At 42.8% G+C, this 18,320-nt stretch overlaps 1 protein-coding gene across 1 annotated transcript in view; it reads left to right on the top strand.

Moving 5' to 3' along the window:
- LOC110314869 (guanylate-binding protein 6-like) overlaps window positions 1-18,085 on the top strand; it is a 19,170-nt gene extending 1,085 nt beyond the window's left edge. Inside the window, 12 exon segments of the mRNA XM_029534654.1 lie at window positions 1,339-1,545; window positions 1,547-1,575; window positions 3,208-3,292; window positions 3,294-3,335; window positions 9,370-9,479; window positions 9,670-9,866; window positions 13,077-13,322; window positions 14,064-14,344; window positions 15,015-15,221; window positions 16,379-16,448; window positions 16,553-16,830; window positions 17,722-18,085. Coding sequence (XP_029390514.1) covers window positions 1,363-1,545; window positions 1,547-1,575; window positions 3,208-3,292; window positions 3,294-3,335; window positions 9,370-9,479; window positions 9,670-9,866; window positions 13,077-13,322; window positions 14,064-14,344; window positions 15,015-15,221; window positions 16,379-16,448; window positions 16,553-16,830; window positions 17,722-17,916 — 1,923 coding nt within the window. The 5' untranslated portion in view covers window positions 1,339-1,362 and the 3' untranslated portion in view covers window positions 17,917-18,085.
- Window positions 18,086-18,320: the final 235 nt, after the last annotated feature.

Below are 18,320 nucleotides of genomic sequence, written 5' to 3'. Positions count from 1 at the left end.
CTTCTGGGGATTGTACATGTTCTCTGTCCTTGGTATAAATTCCTCATGCTCATCTGGGATTGAGGGCAGGGCAGGGGATGCAGGTTATGTGTTGTCTGGTCTGCAGGGGTCTGTGGCTGGCTTTAAGTCTATGAGGGTCTACAAGGTAGTGTACAGTAGTTAGTTTTATTCCCTTCTCTGGCTGAGTAATACTCTACTGCATGTGCTGTCAGACTATGTTAATGTATACATCTGTTAGTGATCTTTTGGTGGGAGGCTGGGCTGTTTCCACATTGTGGTTATCGTGAACGCGGCTGCCATGATCAATACAGCTCAAAGGTCCATCCAAGTCCTTGTTTGCTAGTTTGTTTGTGTTGAAATCAAAGAAGAGCTGTTAGACCAAATGTAACTGTCCATTTTCTCNGAAGCCAGGACTGTTTCCCCTGAGGTAATATTCTCTGTTCTTAGCTGCAGAAGTCAGACTTTTTCCTGTGAGGTTTAAATTCCGGGTCACACATATGTTTTTGCGTGGCGTGGTAGCTGTCCTGGTGGGTATGAAGTGATGCCTTGCAGTTCGATTGGCACTTCCTCAATGTTTTTCAAAGCCAGGTTATGATGAANACTGGGTCTGAAGAATTATTGAGCAACAAAACCAAGTAGCTCTTAACATAACCTCATTCCTTCTTAAACTGAAACCCTACGCAAAACTAAGCAAGCAATTTCAAATAATATATATNTTAGCCCAAATCAAGCCTCAGCCTCAGTAAGCTCTAAGAAGCCAAATTACACTTGATCAGGTGACTATAGCCTTTATGCCATGTCCCCCAGCCTGGCAAAACAGAAATTGTGTAATGAAAAATTTCTTCATTTTGCATCCAATGTTTCCCTAATATAGCCTGATTGACATTCCCTCCTGGGGATAGAGACACTTCACCTTTCACCCTGGTACTTCCCAGTTTGTACACTCCATCTTTCTCAAATCTATTCATGGAGATACGGAGGGCTTAGAGCCCACGAGTCATGGAGATATGGAGGGCTTAGAGCCCACGAGTCTGACGTTTGCCAGTTGTTTGCTGGGTTGCCCTGATGGAGATCACTATGGAGAAGATTTTATTGCACTGAATGAAAACTTTATAGATGAGAGCAGCCCATGTGTTACCAAAGCTTCTTTAGAACTTGGAAGAATAATGAAGAGAAGGAGGCCCTCCATACTGCAGATGCAAGGTTACAGACTGCCATTTGAGGCTACACACTGCCAACAGGAAACCTACAAAGGTCACCTACCGATTGGTCCTAGCCGCTGAGCCATTGGGTGAAAGTGAGGCAGAGAATGACTTTACACCCTTTCTCCTATCACAGATTCATCTACGTTGGCAGGTTGCTATGACCCAACCACAAATGGCTCCCATTTGTCTTGTGGAAAANCACAATGANCAGCTGTCGGTGAACCAGGAAGCCATAGAGATTCTGGACAAGATTTCTCAGCCAGTGGTAGTCGTGGCTATTGTTGGATTGTATCGTACAGGGAAGTCCTATTTGATGAACTGTCTGGCGGGACAGAACCAAGGTGAGTGGCAAGCTGCATACCAGCCAAAGGTTTGACTGTCTTTGTCATATTTCCTTAATTCTTATTCCCAGTTATAACAAAGGACATTGAAACTCCTTTCAGCAAACCACCCTCTCATGCTAAATTGAGTCCCTTCATTACTGCTCCACACTAATCTCTCCTGTGCTCTTCCCTTCCATCCTGTTAAAGAAAATCTCCCTTCTGAGTGCTCAAGATGAGGCCTTTTCTGATGCCCTTAACAATGCAATTCTGAGCCTCAGTCCCCTGTCACCTGCAGCAGGTTCTCCTTTCTCAATAGGATATTTCCTTCAGGATAGAAAAGTCTTTGATTACTTAAGACTTTAAAGATCTCTGATAGGTAGGACTGGAGAGATGGTTGCTCATGCAGGCAAACTTTGTCTATTGGCACCCACATGGTGACTTAATTTTCTTAGTAACTGCAGCCTGAGAGGAACCGATGTTCTTTCTTTGACTTCAATGGGCACCAGGCATGCACACGTTGCACTTACATACATGCAGGCTAAATTCTCATATTCATAAAATGAAATAAGTAAATCTTAAGAATAATTTATTTAGAAATAAATAAGCCTTGAAAAAACATTAAAAGGGACTTTATATCCTTTTATAGCTGCACACTTCTGTATTTAATCATTCTGAATGCAAAAACTATCGTAGCTATTTCCTTTTTCTATTTTTTTTTCGTGTCTCTCTTGGAGCCCATGCCATTTCCTCAACATTTGCAAAAAGTACCTTTGGGTTTTATGTAGTTGTTGTTTGTTTGTTTGCTTCATTTTTGTTTATTTTTGTTGTTGTTTTTTTCTATTTTATTTTCTTCCTTCCTTCTCTTTCTTTCTTTCTTTCTTTCTTTCTTTCTTTCTTTCTTTCTTTCTTTCTTTCTTCCATTCTCTCTCTGTCTTTCTCTCTCTTTCTTTCTTTCTTTCTTTCTTTCTTTCTTTCTTTCTTTCTTTCTTTCTTTCTTTCTTTCTTTCTCTCTTTTCATTTAGAATTCTTGTTGGTGGACTTTGCTCCAGCCATGGGTTCCTAGTGGCTTTCAAACCACCTGCAACCCTCCCGTGTGTGTCCTACCTATAGGGATTGCAGGGGTGTACAACCATGCCTGCTCCAAACACTCCATGCAGTTGCCACCTGGAGCCCTTGTTTGGCTTCATTCTCCAATTAAATGTTGCTTATAGCTTGGAATCGATGACTTATAAAGAAAGATCTTCTTGAGGGGAGATGGGGCATCATTTCAAGTGCTGAGGTACTCACAACACTCCCTCCATTCTGCTGCTTACATCCGATCTTCACAGGCATAGCTCCCTCTTTGTACTTTTTCAAGGCTGTGTCCAAAACACTCAAGAAGAAACCTTAATGAGGAGGCATTTATCTTGACTTCGATTTTACTCCATAGTTCTTGGTCCATTGATCTTGGGACTGGCTTCATGGAAGAGGCAGGCAGAAACTGAGGAAGGGACTGGAGACTGAGTTATAACCTTCAAAATCCCTTCTCTAGTTACCTGCATCCTCCACTGGGCTCCAACTCCTAAAACCTTCAGAATCCCTCACAATAATGCTGGCATCTGGGCACTGGGGTTTTAGNACACANGGCTACCTGTGCAGGACNCTCCATCCTGACTTTCATCCTCCTCTCTTCCCTTCAGGCTTCCCTCTGGGCTCCACNGTNCAGTCTCAGACCAAGGGCATCTGGATGTGGTGTGTGCCACACCCCACCAAGCCAGAGCACACCCTGGTCCTCCTGGACACCGAGGGCCTGGGGGATGTGGAAAAGGTAGGATGAGGCTCGGGCTGGCCCTTCTGAGCCCTTGTTATCTAATTATGATCTATGTGTGAATTCTGACTGAATTCACAAGTGACATAAACAGTGCTCTATTTAGACTTCACTCTCAGATAAAGTTACGTGTATCTTAATAGGCAGAACATGCTTTTATTTCTTGCTATTTGGGTGAATGATTTGATTCTAATAGAAGTTTATTCAACTGTTAAAATTCCTGGGTTCCAGGCATAGTAGTTAGATTTTAATGAACAAAACAAAGGTTCTTCTTTCCAAGAACTCTTCTAGTTTCACTGATAAGCCAACCTGTGTACTCTGATATAGTCTAATAACTGGAAAGAATTAGTAGGGAGAGAGGCAAGAGCCAACAATGGCCAGTGTCTGATCTGTCAATCTCCAGAAGGAGAGCTGTGGCTGGAACTTCTGACCTAGTCTGTGTTGGGTCAAGGATGCTGGGTCTCCTTCCCTGTTGCCTCTCTATTCCTGGAGTCTTTTCTGGAAGCCTTTGTCATTTGAAGTGCTGGCTTGTGAGTATTGTTACCAGCCAATACCCACTGCTAGAGGAACAAGGCCTTCTGTTTTGAGAGGTGACCCAGGCAGCACAGAGCCACGTCTACTAGGAGCAGTTAGGTGTAAGGATGCTCTGCTGAGAAGGTGGGCGGCATCTGCCCATCTCAGTGGGTGAAGAATGGCTTCTGGCCTGTCTCCTGAGATACCAAGGGTACATTTTGGGGTTGGGGTTTATGAGCTTAAATTTTTGAAAGATATATTTTTGTTATTTTTCTTATGTGTAGTGTGTCTTCCTACCCGTGGTTTATGCATGTGAGTACAGACATCTTTTGGATCAGAGGTCACAACTAGAGTTTCAGAAAGTTACAAGCTGCCTGACATGGATATCGGGAACCAAACTCCAGTCCTTTGGAAGAGCAGCACGTATTCTTACCACTGAGTCATCTGAACAACCGTCAGACTTACCTTTTTTTTTTTAAGTGGGAAAACTTATCAACCATCCATAGGGAGGGCATTTAATTTATTTTATTAGTTATTTTATTTATTTAAATTTCAAATATAAAACCCTTCCTGGTTTCCCCTCCGCAAACCCATTATCCCATTCCCTCTCCCCCTGCTTCTATGAGGGTGCCCTCCCACCCACCCACCCACTCCTACCTGTGGCATTGGCATTCCTTCTCGAGGGTAGTCATTTAGCCTTCACAGGACCAAAGGCTTCCCTTCCCCCTCCCATTGATGTCAGACAAGGCCATCCTCTGCTATGTATGCAGCTGGAGCCATGGGTCCCTCTATGTATACTCATTGGTTGGTGGTTTAGACCTTGAGAGCTGAAAAAGAACTACCACCACCGCCGCTGCCACCACCACCACCACCACCACCACGAGTTACAACAACAACAACAACAACAACAACAACAACAACAACTAAACCAAAACAATCTACGGGAGAAAGGGCTTGTGTTGTGTTCCAGAGATACAGCCTATATAAAACAATACAAGTTTTTTTTCTCATAGCCACTTAACTCCCAGAAGTAACAAGTCTGAGACTAAGTATTTAATAAATGCTGGTCACAAGCCAAAGCTTGTTGTCCATCTTGCTCTTAATTTATTATCCCTNTTATTTTAACCTGCATTCAGCTACATGGCTGGCCTTACCTCTGCTTGTCTCTGTCCCTCTCCTCAGCATCCCCAGAGGAATCTCCCCTTATTCTAGCTATTTAGATCAGCTAAGTGGCTGGTTAACATATATTTTCTCCTCAGATTTCCAAGGGAATCCCTTGACTATTTCCCAGAATTCTCTCTCTCACTAACAGATGCCCCACCTCCTATTTCCTGCCTCAGCTCATTGGCTGTAGGCTTTTTTTATTGACAGGTGATTCTTACTAAGAGATTCTACAAGAGCCCATCAAGGCAGTCAGCAGGAACATGAGGCAGTTGGTCACATATCCTCTACTACTGTGAAGTCGAGGAATGAGAGCTATGCTCAGTTCTCTTCCTCCTTTCCCTTCAGCTGGAGACCCAGCCAATGGAATAGGAACACTCTTCTTTACAATGGGTCTCCCCATACTAAATCATCTAGCCAATCCCTCGTAGAAATACCCAGAGATTTGATGTGAAGTTCCATCAAGAAAACAATGAAGATTAACCATTAAATATGCATAGAAATAGGATCTCTGGATCATAAAGATTTTTACTTTTATTATTTTAGGAAGTGTTCTAATGCACCCCAGAGTGTTTATACCAGTTGGTGTTCTGTCCAATAGTGCACAGGGTCTGTTTTTAAACTCCCTTCATCAAAACTTGTTATCGATTGTCTTTTTAGTGGCAGTTGCCCTAAGATGGTGATGGTGGCCTTCTCAGTTTGACTTCAGTTCCCTGAGGGTCAATGCTGTTCATTGTCTGTTCGTAAACTCATCATCCACTTGTGTGCTTTCATTTCAGAAACATGTTCAAGTTCTTCCTCATGTGTATTAGGTGTATTGGATTTGTTTTGTTGTTGGGTTGCATGCTGGCTTTATAGGTTTGAGTGTCCCCTGGAAGATATATGGTTTGCAAACATTGCTCTCTGGTTCTGTTTCGTATTTTTGATTGTTTGTCTTACTGCATAAGCTATAGGTGTACTGCTTAGGAAGTTATCTTCTGAACAAACTTGTTAAGGATTGTCCCTACTTCTATTAGATGTAGTGTATCTTGTTTTATGTTGAGTTCTTTGATCCATTTGGGTTTGAGTTTTGTACTGTATTTGCATTCTTCTAAATGTACCTTTTCTTGAAGATGCTTTCTTTTGATCCATTGTATGATTTTTGGAATCCTTGTCAAAAACCAAGTGTCTGTAGGTATGTGGATTTATTTTTGGGTCTTTGATTCTATTCAACTGATCAATATGTTTTTATGGCAATACCATGTGGATTTATTACTGTTGTGTTGTAGTACAGCTTGAAATCAGGAATGGTGATACCTCTACAAATTCTTTTACTGTACAGAACTGTTTTCACTATCTTGGGTTTTTGTTTTTCTATATGAATTTGAGAATTTCTCTTTAAAGGTTTAGGAAGAACTGTGTTAGAATGTCGATGGGAACTTCATTGAATCTGTAGATCACTTTTGGTAAGATGACCATTTTCACTTCCTTAACCCTACCAATCCATGAGCATTGGAGGTCTTTCTATTTTCTGATACCTTCTTCAATTTCCTGTCAAAGCCTTGACACTGTTGTTATACAGTCCTTTCACTTGCTTGGTTAGAGTTACACCAAGATATTTTATGTCATGCAAGACTATGGTGAAAGGTAGTGTTTTCCTGTTTCTTCTCTCAGTCTGTCATTTGTATATAGGACGGCTACCGATTTATTGTAGTTAGCCCTGTTCCCATCCACTTCACTGAAAGTGCTTGTCTGCTGTGTATGTTCCTAGTGGAATTTTTAGGGCCACTTATGTATCATCTATAGACAATGTTTTTTTTTTCGAGGCAGGGTTTCTCTGTGTAGCTGTGGCTGTCCTGGAATTCACTCTGTAGACCAAGCTGGCCTCGAACTCAGAAATCCACCTGCCTCTGCCTCCCAAGTGCTGGGATTAAAGGCGTGCACCACCATGCCCAGCTTGTCTTTGGCTTTTTGAGACAGGGTTTTTCTTTTTTCTTTCTTTTTTTTTTTTTAAAGATTTATTTATTTATTATATGTAAGTACACTGCAGCTGTCTTCAGACACTCCAGAAGAGGGTGTCGGATCTTGTTACAGATGGTTATGAGCCACCATGTGGTTGCTGGGATTTGAACTCCGGACCTTTGGAAGAGCAGTCGGGTGCTCTTACCCACTGAGTCATCTCACCAGCCCGACAATGATTTTTTTGATATCTTCTTTTTCAGTTTGAATCCCCTTGATCTCCTTTAGTAATCTTACTGCTCTAAATAGAACTCCAAGCACTATATTGAATACATATGGGAGAATGGACAGCCTTGTATTGTTCCTTATTTTAGTAGAATTGCTTTAAGTTTGTCTTCATTTAGTTTGATGTTGGCTATTGGCTTGCTGTATATTGTCTTTATTGTGTTTATGTATTAGCCTTGTACCCCTAATATCTCCAAGACTTTTATCATGCGGCGATGTTGGGTTTTATAAAAGGCTGTTTGTAGCATGTTAATATTTTTTCTTTTTGTTTGTTTATGTGGTGTGTTTCATTGATGGAGTTTTATATGTTGAACCATCCCTGCATCTGTGGGATGAAGTCTACTTGACCATGGTGGATGACATTTTTTGATGTGCTCTTGGATTCAGTTTTCAAGTGTTTTGTTGATTATTTTTCCATTAATGATAGTAGGAGAAATTGGTCTGAAATTCTTACTTTGTTGAGTCTTTGTGTGTTTTAGGTATCAGGGTGATGGGAATCTCATAAAATGAGTCTGGCATTGTTCCTTCTCTTTTCATTTTGTGGAATAGTTTGAGGATTGTTGGTATTAGATCATCTTTGAAAGTTTGGTAGAAATCTGCATGGAAACTATCTGGCCCTTTGATGTATCAACTTCTTCTATTGAATTTTCTATACCTGAGTTTTCTCTTCTATCTCTTCACTCTGGTGGTGATGCTTATATCTGTTGTTTCTGTTTTCTTCAAGATTGGGTTTGCAGTCATCTTCTTGTGCTTTGGCGGTGTTAGGATATCCAGGGCTTGTTTTGGTAGGATAGCTGGGTCCTGGTGGTGCCATATTGTCCTGGCTCCTTCTGGTTGTGTTCTTATGCTGTAGCCATCTGGTAGTGCCGGGAGTTAGTTGGATGTTCCTGCTGCTGACAGGACTCCTCAGGGAGACATGCAGAGATTTCAGTCTGACAGTGGAGCTCAGGAAACAGCAAGCAGCTCACCTCTGCTGACTGTGTCCTAGGTGAACACCAGAGTGGCTCACCTTTCATGTGTTCTTTTGCCATCTGCATCATATCATTTGAGAATTCTCCTATGTTTAGTTGTATCACAAATTTTACATTGGGATATTTATTTCACTTATTTTCTTGATATTCAGTTTTTACTGGATATTTTTATATACATTTCAAATGTTATTCCCTATTCCAGTCCCACCAAAAAACACCCTCCCCACTGCTCCCCCACCCACCCACCTACTTCTTTCTCCCCACTCTCACATCACCCTACACTGAGGCACTGAGCCTTAAAGACCGAGGTCCTCTTCTTCCATTGATTTCTAACAAAGCCATCCTCTGTTACATATGTGGCTAGAGCCATGGGTTCCTCCATGTGTGTGGGAGCTCTGGGGGTTCTGGTAAGTTGATATTGTTGTTCTTCCTATGGGGTTGCTAACCCCTTCAGCTCCTTCAGTCCTTTCTCTACCTCCTCCATTGTGGGCACCATACTCAGTCCCATTGTTGGCTATGAGCATCTACCTCTGTATTTGTCAGCCTTTGGCAGTGACTCTGAGGAGACAGGTATATCAGGCTTAGAAAGAGGAACAGAATATGGGAGCAAATAAGGAGAAAATGTGTGGAGCAGAGACTGAAGGAAAGGCCATCCAGAGACTGCCCCACCTCGAAATCCATCCAACATACAGTCACCCAATGCAGACACTATTGTGGATGCCAAGAAGTGGATGCTGTCAAGTTTTATCGTTTTTAAGTTGTGTATCTATTCTGGACACCTATAATTGCTAAAGACCTTTTCCTTTTCACAAGGCACTATTTATTTATTGCTGTTCTTAGAGTCTGTGTGATCTGTGTCCTGTTAAGAAAGTCTTCCTGTGCAAGTGAGTTCAAGGTTATTCTCCCCTCCTCTTACCTATGAAATCCAGTGTGCCTGATCATACTTTGAGGTCCTTGTTCCACTTGCAGTTTTTGTTCTGTGCAGGGTGATATAGATTCCACTGAGTTTCTCAGGCTGACCTTCCATCCTTTCTTTAACCAGGTATAGGTCTTGTGCTCCTCCTNCNCTGGCCCCCAGAGTACCTGGAACAACAAGGCCACAGGACCAGCCCAGGTCCCTTCTGAGGAGTGATTTTCTCAGCCCTCTTCCTTCACATGTCTTCCAGGGTGATCCTAAGAACGACTTGTGGATCTTTGCCCTCAGNGTGCTTCTGAGCAGCACCTTCATCTACAACAGCATGAACACCATCAACCACCAGGCTCTGGAGCAGCTGCAGTATCCTTCTGGGATCGGAGCCGCCATGTTTCATTGAGTGCTCTGGAATGAATATGGAGTCACTGCCCTTCTTTGTCACTATGTGGATTTTGATGGGGGCAAAGCAGAGTCTTTAGAATGATTATTTTAATAAGAGAATCATGAGAGCATGACATAATAATGATGTCCCTTTTCCTTAGCCAAGTGCCAGTTATGTCACAGAACTCACTGAGATGATCAGAGCAAAGTCTTCCCCAAATCCCCATGGAATAAAAAATTCCACAGAGTTTGTGAGTTTCTTTCCAGACTTTGTCTGGACTGTTCGGGATTTCATGCTGGAGCTGAAGTTAAATGGGGAAGAAATCACAAGTGATGGGTACCTGGAGAATGCCCTGAAGCTGATCCCAGGTACAGGGAGGGTTGGGGTGGGAGGGCTGGGGAGGGAGGGCTGGGGTGGGAGGGCTGGGGAGGGTGGGAGATCAGGAGGAGTGCCATCTGCTCAGTGGCTCCCATGCTCAGTGGAGTCCTTCCTATTCCCAATGGGATGGATGTCTGTAGAAGTGCTTATAGGTCATTGGCTGATAACATTTGGGAAGTGGTGTTAAAAATACATTTGGGGAGAGTGGAGCCCATAGCACAGCAGTTATTCAAGGTGACATTCTTTTCAGTTCATACTTTAGCATGTAGAGTCAATGAATGCATCCCGAAGTCCAGACATTTGGATTGTCTGTTTCTGTGTCTGCTTTCCTTCAAGAAACTGTTTGCTACCTAATTCTTATTCATGAATTTATTGTATGTAGCCCATCTTAAATAATATTTCACAAAGATATACATCATTCTCCTTATGGAGGAACACAGGTTACTAATGCTGGCTTGATTATGTTTTCTGCAAAAGCAGCTGTGACACATATGTCTTCTCAGGTTATGCCTTCTCCATAGTCATTATAGTTTTTCCTGAGTCTATTTGACTGTCATGGCTACCCATTTTTATTCATGCTACAGTGTCAGGATCAGTTATATTCATGGTGTGGAAACCATTTGCATGAGCATTGTCAGCCCCAGTGTGAAGCTGATGGAGCCTTGTGAGTCACACCAATTCTGGGATGCTCACTGCTCTCATTTTCTGTCTGCTTTCTCTAAACATTGGACATGTAGTTGGCAGATGCGGGGCTGTGGGTGTAGGGAAAAGGTGAGCAGGAGAGAGTGCCAGCATCCGGCCAGAGTTCTGGTGCTCTGGGCAGGCAGGTACGGGAGGACTGCTGGAAGCTTTCCATGCAGCCCTGAGTTAGCATCTGGCTGTGTGAAGCCACTGATCCCACATGGCAGGGGGTGGAAGAGGGGCAGCCCCCAGTACCAGGTTCTCAGTCTCCAGCATCTTACGCTGGATACAGTGGAGGAGCTGAGAACAGAATAGGGGCCCCCGAGATACAAGAAGAGAGGGCAGGGGGAAAGAAGGAGCACTGGGTGGTTCCCATGCAGGCAAGAGTCCTCAGTCCGGTCTGTGGCTGGAGCACAAGAAGGCCTTCTGATAGAGATTAGGCATGGCTTGTTAGAAGAAAGCCTATCCCATCGTCCAAGCACAGTGAGCCTGATGAACAGAGACAGTCTATGGTTTTGGAGCTTTATTGGAGAAAGGCAGGGGAAATGAGTGAAAGTAGAAAGAGAGAGAGAACGGCCATGGCCAAGAGGAGAGAAAGGGGAAGGGAAAGAGAGAAAAGAGAGCTAGAGAGTAAGAAAGGTGAAGGCTTAGAGAGAGGTAAAAGCTTAGAGTGTAAGAGAGAGAGGACAAGAAGAGAGAGAGAGCGAGGTGGGGCCAAGCAGCCCCTCTTATAGTGGGCTTGTTATCTTGCTGTTGCTAGGTAACTGGGAGGAGTCTAGCCAGAAGGCCAAAAGCTTGCGACATTGTCTATGTGACTGAAAGCCACGAGCCTCTCTTGTGGGGGCTGTGGGGGCAGTAACTTTGACAGGAGCCAGGGGTCCAGGAGACATGGGGGAACACCTTCTGTCCCATGTAGGTGAAAATTACCACCCCTGGGTCTTATTGGGGTTCAAGAACTCAGCTCAAAAGGAGACCAAGCAGTCTGTGCATAGCCCATTGCTCCACAGGTAGAGACCAGCCCATGAAATCAGTGCAATTATTCATCCTGGAGCATTTCTAGAGTAGGCACAGTCTTAAAATTTACATATGATCTTCAACTATTGTTTAATTTTAAACAGGATGTCTCTGTGTAGCCCTAGCTAGTCGGTAATTGCTATGTAGAGCAGATGGGCTGGCCTGGTGATCACAGCATATCTCTTGCCTCTTCCTCCTATGTATCAGGATTAAAGATGTGTGACAGAAACTACTAGCTTTCCCTCCCTCTCCCTCCCTCCCTCCCTTCCTCCCTCCCTTCCTTCTTTTCTTCCTTCCTCCTTTCCTTCCTCTTTTTCTTTCAGTTTTGGAAGACACAATCTGACAGTGTAGACTTTGCTAGCTTGGAATACACTATGTAGAACAGGGTAGCCTCAAACTCATGGAGATCCTCATAATTTTTGATGAAAAAGGTTAACAGCAGTGTATACAATTTTCAGAAAACATTTCCTTGTTGAACTTGTGCTTTGTAACTGGATACTATACAACACATGTAGGTAGTAAAGCAATGGCTGCTCAGTGGAGCAAATGATACATCTATCACCTCACATTGGTAACTTTCTGTTAAAGACTAAAATTGATTCAGGAAAAATCTCAAATATATGGGCCAGGTGGTGACTCTGTGATTAAAGCACTGTCACCCAAGAGTGAGGACTGGAGGTGAGATCTCCAGAATTACTTCAATGCTAGTTGGGTATGATAGTCGACCTTCAATCCAGTGCACAGGGCGAGGACACAGGAAAGCTCTGGAGCATGATGGGTAGCCAGACTGACTGTATCAGAGAGTTCCACTTCACCTGAGAGACCCTTAGCCAATAAGGTGGAGAATGACTCTTTACACATGCATCCCACACAAGCAGATATGCGTACATACACAATACATACAAACAAAGCACATACATAGACAGTTTCATGAAGTTCTGTCTTAATGTTACTCATTAGCTGTCTAGACTTATGTATCCTACATGTGTCCATAGCCCCTCCTCCTCTCCTCGCTTTTACTTTCTATGAGTATATATTTGACTTTTACAAAAATGAGTTCTGTTTAGCCATAAAGTAGTTCTTCATCAGTAACCATGGAATCAATCTTAGATTTACCAATGTTGCTATTTTTAATACTTGATTACCCATTATTTGTGCCTTTTTTTTGTCCCACAACTCTTGTTCTACAAGGAGTGATTTGGCCAGAAATCACTTTTAGCCTCTTGTATTCAGTGAATAGGATACACAGCTACAGTATGCTTGACCCCATGTTCGAGTCTGTGGATTTCAACCATATGCTTCTCCACTGAAATCAAATAATTCCTGAAATATTTCATCAGGCTTCTACCAAGTACAAAATTGTTATACCTTTGACATGCAAAGAAGTGTTGCAGGATATGGTAAAGAGTCTGTAAGTGCAGAACATTTCACATAGACCAGGTCCTCCTTCATCTGTTTTCTATGCTAAAACAACTCCTGTTGTTTTCTGTTTTCTTGGACACTAGGGGATAATCCCAGAATCCAAGCATGCAATTCGGCCAGGGAATGCATCAGATGTTTCTTTCCTAACCGGAAGTGTTTTGTCTATGACCAGCCAACTGGTGACATAGAACTCCTACAAAAACTTGAGACTATCTCAGAAGACCAACTGGATCCTAAATTCCGGGAAAAAACAAAAGCTTTTGTTTCTTACATCTTCACTTATGCCAAGATCAAGACCCTCAGAGAGGGAGTTAAGGTCACTGGGAATGGTGAGTTTCTTTGTTTTTTTATTTTTAAATCACACTTCTGATAGAGTAGTATATGTTGAACTTATTAACATGTATGTTTTAAAAATTATATATACAATTGTGGTATGCATGTATCCCAACTCTAAAATGTAGATATAACTAGATTAGAAATCTATAAAATGGAGACGACATCATTAGTATCTACAGATGCTGCATACTGGTATAGAATTCTCAAATGATAATAAAATCACCAGTGAAAGGGTACTAAGTCTATCATAGAATTAGTGTTTAAATCACTAATGCTGATATTTTAATTTTTAAAGGGGATGTCTTGTATGTTACGTTTTGGAATGACAAATGTGAAATGTAATTTGGATATTTAAATAGTTCTAATATAAATACTAGTATTTAAACAAACCTATACTTTTTAGAATTAGCCACAGAAATAATGTGATTCACCTTTCCTTGTTATTTCATGCATTTGTTTTCCTTCAAAGTATTAAAGGCAAAATTATATTTTCATAGACAATTGAATTTATTAGGGGAAGATGGATTTTTTTTTTAAGAAATAAAGAGACAACAGGAAAAAGAATCTGATAGCTTGCTAACGGTGTTGGTGTGTGTGTGTGTGTGTGTGTGTGTGTGTGTGTGTGTTTATTAGTGCACATGAGTTATGAGAGATTTAGAAATACAGTTTTAACGTCTTGGGTCCCAGTCACTTATAACCTATTATTTATCCCTTAAAACTCCTGATTCACAAAGGACTGGGGATTCTGGTGACAACCTATGTGGATGCCATCAACAGAGGAGCAGTGCCTTGTCTGGATGATGCTGTGACAGCTCTGGCCCAGCATGAGAACTCAGTAGCTGTGCAGAAGGCAGCNGACCACTACAGTGAGCAGATGGCCCAGCGACTGAGGCTTCCCACAGACACGCTCCGGGAGCTGCTGGATGTGCACGCATCCTGTGAGAAGGAAGCCATGGCTGTCTTCATGGAGAATTCCTTCAAGGACGAAAATCAGCAATTCCTGAAGAAGCTGGTGGTAATCTATTGATGGCATTAACTGTCATGGCTCTATCCCTTCAAGATTGTAGTGTTGGTGAGCCTCATTGGCCATAGGTGCATTTATTATTCAAAGATATGTGCTTCAGTGTATCATGATGAATATAGTTATGATCACATGTTCCTTCCCCCAAAGTTCAGGTGCTTTCAGTCTAGTAATGTCTACCAGATGGAATAATGAGTATATAGTGTCCTAAGTCCTTTACCCAGTTAATGTTTGTGGATTGTGATCCTGTCCAGGACATCTATAGTGCATCCTTGAGTTTGCTATATTCTTGTGTTTCTAAGACACTGTTTCTCACTGGAATCTCACTACAGCCCACTGTTCTTCTATTGCTTCTTGCTATATCATTGTGTCCTTGAAGATAGAATTCCAGGACGTGATACCTGTAAGGATCCAGAGATGGTAGGATGTAGCCCCATCTCTTTACAGAAGGTCTTGAAGACCAGGAAAGCAAATGCATTTAGTGTTGTCTTCCACAGGTTTTTGAGCATCTGAGTTCAGGTTTTAGCACTTCACATTCCCGTGAGTTCTATTTACACTGGAATGCTTTCTCATGGGAAATGGTTTGGCTCTTCTATGATGTTTCTGGAATTTTATCACTTCTGTTCCTTCAATTGTGTCAGATCTCTGTACACTTCCCTTGTAGGAATTAATAGGTGAGAAGAAAGGGATTTTCCTATTGAAGAATGATGACGCATCTGATAAATACTGCCAGGAAGAACTGGATCGACTTTCAAAGGATTTCATGGAAAATATCTCAACATTTTCTGTTCCTGGTGGACATAGGCTCTACATGGACATGAGGGAGAGGATTGAGCATGAGTACTGGCAGGTTCCCAGGAAAGGGGTGAAGGTGAGGAGCAGGGAGCACAGGAATGGGGTGAAGGTGAGGAGCAGGGAGCACGGAATGGGGTGAAGGTAAAGAGCAGTGAGCATGGGAATGGGTTGAAAGTGCTGAAAAAGGATCACAGGAGTGGGGTGAGTGTGATGATACATGAGCACAGGAATGTGGCGAAGGTGAAGAGCAGGGAGAAAGGGAAAGGGTGAAAGTGAGTAGCAGGGAGCACAGGAATGGGGAGAAACTGAGGAGCAGGAAGCATGGGAATGGGGTGAAAATGAGGAACAGGGAGCAGAGGAATGTGGTAATGTTGACGAACAGGGACCACAGGAATGGGGTGAAGGTGAGGAGCAGCGAACATACCTAGGCTGAGAATGGGGTGAAGATGAGCAGGGAACATGGGAACATGGGGACGATGAGGAGCAGGGAGCATGGAAGCTTAGCACAGAGGGAAGGGCATGTCATAAAACATGAACACACAACACTGCTTAAGAGGAATGAGAAAACATGAAGATAGCCTGACATCTCTAGTTTTATGTTTGTGTTGGTGTTGGTGACCAAAGCCAGGTCTTGGTTCAAAATGGCTCCATTTTAGTATGAATTCTAAGAAATAATCTCACAAAGCATCCTGAGTGATAACTCTATAAGTCTGTCAGGATGGTCTATCTGTGGAGTAGTGAGTGCAATACCATAGCTAAAATATTACTCTTATTGCCAGTGATACCATTGTAAGTACTTTCTTTAAACCTTTCTTTAGTTATTTAAATGCACTGAGCAATGCCCCCACTACTGTGCATAGTCACACATCTCTACCACAAAGCTTGGTAAAGTGACTTGCCTATGAATACACCCAGCAAGAGCAGAAGATTGTGACTCCTACACAATCATGCAGTAGTTTACACTGGGATACAATATCTGAGGTCATCATAGGTTGCAGCATGCACAGCTCCCCATGACACATACAGGCTGCATCTGAGTGGAGGCAGGNGTCTCTAGCAGAGGTGACTGGAGGGAACCACAGATCAGGAAGTATCCAGGGCCACTGAAGAGCTTGGGCCATGTACATGATTCACTGTGACATTTAACAATGAGGCACAGTGAGGANTCNGTTGAATCTCANGGATACTCTCTCAGGATTTATCAGGGTTCTTTGCTCCCTCTTGGTCCTGCAGGCAAGTGAAGTCTTCCAGAGTTTTCTGCAGTCACAGGCCATCATTGAGAGTTCCACTGCTTGTGGACGTTGTACATCGTGGTGCGCACTAGGCTCCGCACCACGATGTACAACGTCCACAAGCAGCCCCAAGTGTGGACCAGAGTTGAGTCTGGTTTCCTATGTTCACTTGGAGATATGAATTGCTCTCTGGGTTCTGGAATGTTGACATTTTACTTAACCTATCACTTTCTTCTCTCCTGGAATCTTCCTGGGGCAGAGGAGCGCGCCCNGAAGGAGGCNGCNGAGAAGGAGCAGGAGCTGCTAAGACAGAAGCAGAAGGAGCAGCAGGAGTATATGGAGGCTCAAGAGAAAAGTCACAAGGAAAACCTAGAGCAGCTGAGAAGGAAGATGGAGCAGGAGAGAGAGCAGCTCATCAAAGACCATAAAGTGATGCTGGAGAAGCTAATGAAGGTGGGGCTCCTGATCCTCCTGGTGGTTCTTGTACCCCAGGCTTTAGGAGAGAGTTGTCAACCAGTTCATGGGAGGATCACCATCATAATAAGAGTCTCTCCACATTCTGTGTTATGGTTCATGTAGACTTCGAATTTTGCTCTTTATGTAGACTCCGGAGACATCAGGTTTTCTTTTGCTCCTTCAGGGTTTTAATGACTACAGTGGTTTGGCTTACAGACTTGGAATATTTAAAAATGACCTTGTGAGGTTTCACTAAACAAACTTCCCAACCAGACAGTATAATAATGCCAGCAACTGGTCTGGGTTGTCCAGATCATCAGCACATGATGGTCCCCCGCAACTCTGCCTGCCCACCCCAACTTCCCCAGTATGATCTATTTTGATATTAAACTGAAGGAAATGTTCAGTCTGAAAGGCACGATGAACCAGCAGCTTCTGCAGGTTCTGTAGCTGTCCCCAAGAAAGACAGCCTCCTTGAAGAAGCACAGGACATTGCAATGATTCCCTTTGTCCTCCTCCAAGTGAAATTATAATTGGCTTCTGCATCATCCAATGAGTTGCCACTGTCTGCATGATAGAGTTGTCACAGAGTCTCTGTGGGTTGAGCTCTCTACAGTCAGGCCAGTGGCAATTTTGTGGCCATGAGCATTTTTTCATGTTCACAACTCTGCTACCATCACAGCTGAAGCAAACATGGTGGATGAAGATTAGTGAAGTTTCAGCTCTGCTCCCTCAAAATGTGTAGGTCTCACTTTGGTGCATCTTCTTCATGGTAAGGGAAAGTTTTTAGAAATACACTAAGGATTGCTTGCTGAAGTTTTGAAACTGTAAGTTGTACAATGTTATGACTTGACAATATTTACTTCTCTGTCATGTTCACTGTTTTAGGAACAAAAGGCTTTCCTTGAGGAAGGATTTAAGAAGAAATCTGAAGAAATGGGCATACATATAGTGCAACTGGGACATATGATCAACATTGTGCTACTCAACAGTGATTCCACTGTGAGGAGTATTATAAAATTTGTTTTAGATATGATTGCAAAGGGTATAAAGGGCTTTGTTCCATCCTCTGGGAGCAATTGATAGACTGTGATAGATACTTGTGTTATTTCAAAGTTGCCTGTTTTCCATTTTCACTCTGCAGAGAAGATTAAACATAAAAAGTGCTGATTAGAGGGTATCTGTGCCCTGCACAGATGACATAGAACAGCTCCTACATGTCTGCACACAATGCTTGCCTTTAGAGAACACATTTTGAAACCATTCCTGTGAAAGCTATGCAATTAGTCATTACATGCCATCACTGTTGGTCAACTTGACTGGATCTAGAATCAGTTAGAAGAAAAGTTTTTCCACATTCCTATGAGGACCATGTATCCCAGGTTAGGTTGTGGGGGATTGTCTCAGGTTAACATGGTAGGGAACCCATCCTATGTGTGGACAGCACCGTTCCTGTGAACTGAAGACACAGAGAAAGATGAAAACAA

Source organism: Mus pahari, unplaced genomic scaffold (genome assembly GCF_900095145.1).
Source record: "Mus pahari unplaced genomic scaffold, PAHARI_EIJ_v1.1 scaffold_9374_1, whole genome shotgun sequence".
Classification (NCBI taxonomy): domain Eukaryota; kingdom Metazoa; phylum Chordata; class Mammalia; order Rodentia; family Muridae; genus Mus; species Mus pahari.
This window is presented reverse-complemented; position numbering and strand designations above follow the sequence as displayed.